The sequence below is a fragment of the Uranotaenia lowii genome, chromosome 2 (assembly GCF_029784155.1).
Source record: "Uranotaenia lowii strain MFRU-FL chromosome 2, ASM2978415v1, whole genome shotgun sequence".
Classification (NCBI taxonomy): domain Eukaryota; kingdom Metazoa; phylum Arthropoda; class Insecta; order Diptera; family Culicidae; genus Uranotaenia; species Uranotaenia lowii.
The window spans coordinates 360,715,985-360,724,771 of record NC_073692.1 but is presented as its reverse complement, the minus strand read 5'-3'; the positions used below and the strand labels follow the sequence as shown (position 1 = coordinate 360,724,771).

General features: G+C 31.8%; 1 protein-coding gene across 1 annotated transcript in view; it reads right to left on the bottom strand.

Annotated features, from left to right (window-relative positions):
* Positions 1–1,370: 1,370 nt before the first annotated feature.
* Positions 1,371–8,787, bottom strand: part of LOC129744768 (SOX domain-containing protein dichaete) — a 191,353-nt gene continuing 183,936 nt past the window's right edge. Inside the window, exon 7 of the mRNA XM_055737466.1 lies at positions 1,371–2,844. Coding sequence (XP_055593441.1) covers positions 2,272–2,844 — 573 coding nt within the window. The 3' untranslated portion in view covers positions 1,371–2,271. The remainder of the gene's footprint in view (positions 2,845–8,787) is intronic.

Here is an 8,787-nt window from a genome sequence, read left to right as displayed (position 1 = left end):
CCATTTGAATTTTTTCTTCAAAGTTAATCATTTGATAGGGTTCCTATCTTTTTGTCCAATACGGGTTTTTTCTTGAAAAATGTCCTTATTTTTTAAATATAGAAACTTTATCACTTAATGACTGTAAAAAAAGCACTATAAATATACTTATACAAAGAAAAAAAGTTGTTCTTTCACTTTCAACAACCCGTTTGCATCTAAATGCTTTTTGGTATCATCAGGAGAGCTGTTTGTTTGCGAGCTTCAGAAAACATAGATATTTTAGGATTTTGAAATTACATTTTTACTAACAGAAAAAAAAAATTTAAATACAAACTAAATTTTTCCTATTTGATACTCAATAAAAAAAGGCTTTCAAATGTAGAAAATAGTTTTCAAAAATTCAAACTATAGACTGAGTTATTGATGATAATGTGCAAAAATTTAGTGTCAGAAATAGTTGTAATGTTATCTTTTGAAATTTAATAGAATTGAGTATATTAAAAGCTGTGCATCTCTGAATTTGGAATATCTAGCCAAAATCTGAATCCTTGATATGATGGCTTGTGGGAGTGTGCCAAATTTACAATTTTTACTGATATCAGTCATTGATAGCTGATAAATTAATATAAATACATAAAAACTAAATTATGTATTTATGTATTTTAATTTTTTCACTATCCTTCATTTAAAGAAGGATTCAGATTTTTGTCCATATTGTTGACATCACAAAAGGGCCATTAAAAGATGTTGGTATTATTATTTTTTTCTTTTTGTTTAAGACTGCAAAACGCCTTCAAAAATATATAAGATTCATTTTGGTTCAATTTTTTTTCAAATAAATTTTTTAAAATTTCTAACGAATGTTAGGGACGAAATAAATCTGAACTATGTACCTAATAATATATTGTAAAATAGAAATAAGATTTATATCGAGTGAACGTTCTATTCTAGAATCTTGAGTAATCTCATTAAAAAATTGAGTGTAATATAAAAAACTTCCAGCAATCAAGTTTTTGATAAGTATTTCATAGCTCGCAGTCTTTTGAATTAAACGTGATTAAACGATGGATTTTTTTTCCAAAATGTTAGTAGACTTATTGTATGAAACCTTTGGCAACGATATGTAAGCCATAATTCTATGCAAGTAACTTGATTGCAAATGGTACCGCTACTCTTCGCTAGGTGTCAGTATAATACTTTGCACTCAAGCTTGTACCCAGTCGACTTGCATCCATTTTTAGATTGTATACAAATCAGAACGTATTCTTATGTGCTTGACCGTAGGTGGCACTGTCGTCGACGCCATAGGTTTGTTTATAGGGAAATTGTCGGAGTTCAGGTTTCGGATCAGAAATCAGAATTTCAAGACAACAGTTATTTCAATACGAACTAACTCGGTATTTATTCAAATTTATTTTCGATTCATCAATTGATCAATGTTCGTTTGTGTGGTTTCTTGATTTTATCCCTGTGACATCATGTGAGTAAATTCACGGTTTATAATTTTTGTGATACTTCTTTTTCCATGTTTTGTAATTTTGCTATCTTAATTTTTCAGCTTCGCTTTTTCCTTCAGCGATAAGTGCCAATACAATAATTCAACAATGTATTCAAATACTTTTCGTAGATTTTTGTTTTGTTTTAATATCAATAATATAATGGATCGATGTCCTTAGGCTACGCTAAATAATGGTTTTCATGATTGGTGATAAATTCGCTTTTAATTCATCACGAATGAGTACGTACAATTTTCTTAAGGTTTAATTTTTAAGTTAAAACATGTTTACAAATTGCAAATTTCTATAGAGAGAGTGCTTACTTGGGTAAGGTAATGTGTTAATCATTGTGTTTTTGAGAATAGGTGTTTTATGCTTAAAGAACTATTTTATGAGTAATAATTTAAATTTTTTCAATGTACACTTGTTGGTTTGAGAAATCCATACCTTAGAACACTTGCACGAAAGATGCTTCACTGGTCTAACTTGTGTTGTATGCTACTGAATGGATAATTTTAAAATGGTTGGCGTCTTCGCTACAAGGATAATGATTTCTTCGAGGTTCGAAAGTTTGGTTATTTGATTTCAACTGTTATACGGAAAGTGTCCTATCGAAGGCTCGTTTCCAATTCGGGAAGGGTTTCTATGAGGGGTGCTCGAAATTCAAGATTTTCTACATGTATAATTAATCCTATCGTTGATGTCAATAGTGGGCGTGTCTTGGCGAGCAAAACTGCGCCCATTCATTGTTTTACTTTCAATAGTCCCGATCGTTCATGACTTCCGAATTTGGTCAGAATATGACAGTGAGCGGTCGTCGGAAATCGCCTGCACCGGATCCACTTCCGGAACTGCCAACTCCTCCGGCTCCTCCCGCTTGGCCAGCTCCAGCGTACTGGTAGAGTCCGGCAGCGTTTCCTCCTCCGAGAAGACTGTTTCCTCCGTAGCTGTTGCTATGCAAGGGTGAACTGTCTACGGGTTCTCCTAGCTGTGGTTTGATGTCTACGTTGACGTCATTGAGCTGCGGAGTCGATTCCCGTTCGTCGCCATTCATCTGGTGCTGTTGATGGTGCAGGGAATGCTGCTGTTGATGCTGACTTTGAGAAGATCCTTGCTGCTGTTGGGCTGAAGATCCGTAGATTTTCGAGATGTCAAAAGCATAATTAGCCGCAGCCGTTGCCCGATCCTGATACATTTTCGAATCGAAATAAGCCTTCGTGAGAACCGACGTCGGATCCAGATAGGCGCTGTACGGATTCGTTTGAGACTTTGTGGTGTCATACAAAGCTCCGGCTGCTGCTGTGTTGAGATAGGCGCTACGATCCAGGGCGAACTTTGAGACGTCCATCTGGGATGTTATCGAAGACTGAAAGAGAGAATTGAAATAACCATCAATGCACGGATTCACTTCAAGTTTAAGCAATAAAATGACCCAGTTTATTCTAAAAGGGTTCAATTAGGCATGCTTTTGTCATTCATAAAGATATCCAGAGAAAAAACCCTTGTTTGAATAATGAAAAAGCTTCCCACCAAAGACGTGAATCGCCGTCTAAGTAAACAAAGTTGAATTGGTCAGCGACAGACATTTGGAAGATCCAAACCGTATTTGATTTAATGACATTTTGTTAGCAGTTCGACCGACGACCCCTTTTGAAAAAAGGAAAGTAAAAGATCACATCTGGTAGATGGGATGAATTTGTCAAACAATGTATGAAACGGTCAGCGCGTTGAATTTGTTTACTTTCGTTGCACCCTTTTTCAATGGGTTAGCTGTTTTTTTAGAGCAAACGGTGGGAACTGCTCATCGTCCCTTTCGCCGTGACAGGTGCACAAATGGCTCAATATAAAAGTGCAAATAACTGACAATTGTGGGCCACATAACATGTGTTTAGAGTTTAGATTAGTGAAACATTTCATACATTTTAAGAATGAAAATGGTGTGCTTTTCGCTTTGCTATTTTTTAAGCACGCTTCTGAAGGTGGAATTCCATACTTTGAGCTGCTTTTTGTGTGTTTTCTACACATCAAAAGTGTAAGACTCACTGTCCTCAAATGTTCATTATATTATGGTTTGTTTTTGTGTCTGTGTTTTCCACAAATAGCTATTGAGAAAAATGATTCGAATTTTCAATTTTCCATTCAAGAAACCTAACAAATTTATCGTATTTCCATAAACTCTTGAAAAAATGTCATGAAAATGTAATAGCAAACTTCAAACACTCTCGAAAATGAACGATAAATTCACTTGTCAAAATTCTCATCCGTTAATTTTCAGAATGTTGATTTTTCAAATCCCAGTAAACTTAATTCGGTGATTTTACAAGTGTCTGGCACAAAAACGCAAGGTAAACGTTGATATATTTAATGTGCTAGCGCAATGGTGAGCAACTTTTTAAAGCAAAACGGGCCAATTATAATTTGAAATCGCCCTAAAAAACATACGTTAATTATTTTAAGAACTTTTAAGATAATAACCAAAAGATTTGCAGAGTCGAATTTAAAAAAAATCGTTATAATTACAAACATTTGGCATTTTTTGTAAAACGAATTAATGGTTTATTTATTTGAAATTTTGAAAAGAAATTAAACATCATTTTTATATGCAAACTGGACAATATCAGCTGAAATTGATTATCTCCGTCACTAAATCAAAGTCAGGTTTAGTTGTTGTTTTGGAATAGAGCTTGCTTCATTTAGAATTGGAACAAACATTAGCTCATATTGTGGCGCTCCTGGTGGACGGATTTGGATGCTCTTGGTGCCCACGTGTTGGGAATTTAGTCAGCTTCACGTATGTGTTTTTGACATTCCGCAAATCGACTGTAATATGTAAACAATCAACATGGAAGCCGAAAGAAGGGAAAACATTGTGCACAGTTATCTGGAAAATCCATTGTGATCTGCATCTAGGCTAGCTGAACCACTGTAATTGCTCAGAAATACCGAATGGCGTGTTATCAAACGGTATAAGGAAACATTTACGACTATCGGAAGCCTCTGGCCAATCGTCGGAGTGGAACTGTCGACCGGAAACCGCGTGGTAAGATTTTGAAGACGATTAAGAATAATTCCAATATGTCGGACCGTGATTTGGCCAGATAGTTCGGTGCTGCCCATAGTACCTACCGTGAGGAGAATTATACTCCGGGATGGAATCAAGTCGTATAGAGCATAGGTCGGCAACCTGCGGCTCGCGAGCCGCATGCGGCTCTTGTGATGTAAATCTGCGGCTCTTTAGTTCCCTACGCTAATATTATATATATTTTTGAATGAAATACTTATAAAATCGATAATTGAGTCCAGGGACACGGATTTTCATGAATCCAGCAGAGAATTTTAAAATTACATTCGCTGTAGAAAAATGCGGAAAGGACCAAATGGCAAAAAAGTATTTTTTGAAGCTTAATTTAACAACGTTTTGCTTTTTACTGTTTTCGAAGCATCAGCATAAAGATTAAGATTTAATTTATGATCAACCGTAAATGCAAAGAATAACTGAGGTTTTAAAATAACAAAAACTTAAATAAATTTATTTTCGATACTTGTGTATGTATATTTTTGAATAAATCGAACACAAAAGTGGAGCTGTAGCTAACAGGAAAATCTAAGTTAATTATTTAGTTCTTTAGTTCTTAGATAGCCTCTGTTTTGTTATTCGACAACGTAACCCTCGTCCAATTTTAAATTTTAAGCACTCGCAATAACATTTTTGTCCTCTATGAAAATTGATCAGATGAAATTTATTAAATCGTATTAGAATAAATCAACCGTATTTACAACTTTGACGCGTAACAACATAAAAATATTGAAAAAAACCACCTCAATCCTATCTCATTAATTGCATTGAAAACGATAATTTAAATGTATCTGAATATAGAAACCCCATTCGCATTCCAGACTGCCCGATTATGACCAACCTTGCCTAGATTTTTAAAGAAAAAAATGGAAGATGCCAGGTCCGGTCCGGTTGACCGAATATCGAGGGTATTCATAATTTTTAAGTTATTCCAAATTTTCAACTTGCATAATTTGGCATGCATTTTTTCAAATTGTGAGATAAGATTTGAACACCGCTGATGTGCCTTGGTAAAAATAATTTTTTGTGTTTTTATTTTTCAACTTTTCTTTTATCTTTTATGGCAAAATCGTAGATTTTGGCTGGTTTTGCTCGGGTAATACTCGGTTTTGCCTGTCCTTCATACGTATAGAAAAAAATTGGAAAACCTACTCAAGAAATAACGGTTTAAAAAGGGAACAAATACATAAAATTCAAATTCAAAATTTGAAAAGTAAGAATTGATTGATTACAAATTAATGTTTTACAGCTTTTCAAACTCGAATCAGCATTGAGAGTGAATGAAAATTTCAATTTTGAAAATCTATTTGAAAACTTAATCACAGGCTAAATACTTGTAATCAATAACTAAATCGTCCTTTACACCCAAAAGCAGTTTTTTTATAATTCAGTTGTATGTATTTGATAGAAATTAAATCTTTGAGTTTTGGACAAATTTAAAATTTCAAATGTGATACGTATATTTACCAAAAGCACATAAATTTCTTCACATAATGGACATAAGTTTCTTTATCATTTCCGATTAAGAATTAATCGCCGTATTTTTTAATTGATTTTGCCAGTTAAAATGTAGATACTGTTTCTTTATTATTTTTCACGAATTTTCTTTGAAGGCCACACAATAACATTATTAGAGATTTAAACTGATCTATCCACAGATTTTTTTCCAGTAATCTGAGCTTTAGCAATCAATGATGAATAATATGCAATGTGATAAATTTCATTTTTCTTTCAATTGGACGAACAATACTGAAGAATCACATGTGACATAAGATGAGATTTTTCAATTTTCCAGATGCAAAAAATCAGAGGACACCAATGCATTGTGATGTCATGAATTTTGAACATTTTTCCAGTTGTCAGGAGCATAATTGATGAAGGTTTAGAATTATCGGCTACATTAATTTAAGTTGGATTTTACCTCATACTTTTTGGAAAGGATTAGATAAATCTGGGGAATGTCATATAAAAAGTTTGATAATTTTAAGAAAATGTTAATCCTTTTACTCCTTTAAAGCTTTACTTTGCCGAAGAAACTATAAATATTCGGCTTATGTAAATATGTTCAAATCTTTCACTTTAAAATCAAGCAAAGTAATCATTTAAGCTTTATATGCATTTGAAATTTTCTTGACTCGGTATTTGCCAAAGTATTAAAATTGATTTAAAATTAAACCATGTTAGAAGAGTTGACAATCCAGCAGAGAATCCATGTAGGTACCTACTTAATGGTTATCAGAAACAAGTTTTAAAGCAAAAAAACTAAAAGCTAAAAACTTAAAATTTTCGTAAAATTAATGTTTATTGAACATTAGTATATTTTCATTTTTGTTAATTGAAAACTAAAACAATAAACCTTTAATGTGGCTCTTTCAAACTCTGAAATTTTGAATATTTGCAGTTTTTGGCTCTTCCGACTCAAAAGGTTGCCGACCACTGACCTAGTCGAACATATTCCCATCATTATATTTGTGTCAAACATTGTAATTTTCGAAATATTGAAAGTGTCCGTCTTACCCGACTTTCCCCTACCTATATTTCTTATGCACGTGGGGGCGATATGCAACCTAGATATGTTTTATCTTGCTTGATTGTACACAGCATATGGAAATAAATTACGCCTAGATGTGACACGGATTGGTATTTTATCAATCGAATCAAAAGCAATTGAAAGATTTGCAAAAATACTTCCATATTTGTTGTCCATACAGCATTTGTTGTCTAAAAATATAAATTTAGTTCTGATGCTAATGAAATAATGGTATAACACTTTGCGGACAATTGAAAAAAAAAAAATACTGAAAGTAAAGAATTAACATACAATTTTCTAACCTACAAGTTTATTTTTGAATCATATTGATAACAGAAATATGAATAAGATGTTTTCTACATAGGTAGATCGGAAACATTTAGTTGAACATGTAAAAATGTACTTAACTGAAAAAGAAGATAAAAAAATCCGATCCGACACATGAACTGATCAAGAGTCTTTTTTTTAAATTAGAAAAGATAGGACTAACGTGTTCATAAGTGAAAGGTATCAGTAAAATAAACTGATTTTTATTGACCAAAAGTGAGGAAATTCATTTTCCGAAATAATTTTCATTCAAGGAACACTAGAGCATGTTCAAACGTTCAACTTTTCTCTGTTACAAAAAAAAATATGTTATCTTCTAAAAATTGTTAATTCGTCCTAAATACACAACTTAAACGAATCTAGAAATGAAAATGGAAGCTTTTTATGTTGAATAATTCTGAAAAAAAAAACATTTAAAATATGCGAATATAAAAAAATGTTCAAGCAGTTCAATGTAATTTTTGAGTTTTTCTTCTTGATTTGGAAATAAAATCAACCGTTCAGTAATATTTTTCTATTTCATAGGTTCCTAGGAAGAATATTTTGATACCCAAGTAATAGTTTATAAACTAAAGTAATAATTCATTTATAAAAATTAGAGGATTTTAACAATCCAATGAAAAAATTTGTAATGTATATCATTTGTTTTTTTTTAGTAGAAGTTAAAAATCGTCAACATCTTCAATGTCAAATAAAAAAAAATAAAGCGTTTCAAATAATTTAGATTAGAAAACATAAGTCGTTTCTGTTCCTGTTTTCAATAACTTTTAATCTATTTTCATAAACAAAATTAAATCTAACATAGTTCATATTGTCTGACATAGTAATTTTTTAAACAATTTTTTTTAGCTTTGTTTTTGATTTGTAACTTCTCGAATTACATAATAAAACAATTTGTTTAACAGATTTCTTAGCTTTGTTTGGTTTTTGAGCATTAAAATATTTAAGCAATATTGTATCTATCCATATTTTCAATAAATTATTATTATAGAATTTCATTTTTTTCAACCACTCAAAATATTCTATTATTTCCATTCTCTATATTTATGACAAACATAGCTTCAGCGCAATGAGAGAAAAAAAATCAAATTGTCAATCAACTCAAACTTCAAAACCTTCTCTTGTTAAGGTGAGATTCAACCTTAAAATTTACTTGACAAAACCCTTAAAATTTATTGATCAATATGTATTTGTTAATATTTAAAAACTGTTAATCGACACCTTTTAATACTAAATGGTGTGTAATTCAAATTCTAACATATTCTCACATCATCGATGAATATTATGACGATTTTGATTTATTTATTTATTTTTTTTTGTAGAATGAAAGTTTAACTAATATTTATTATTTATGTCAACAGTTAAAATTTTCTCCT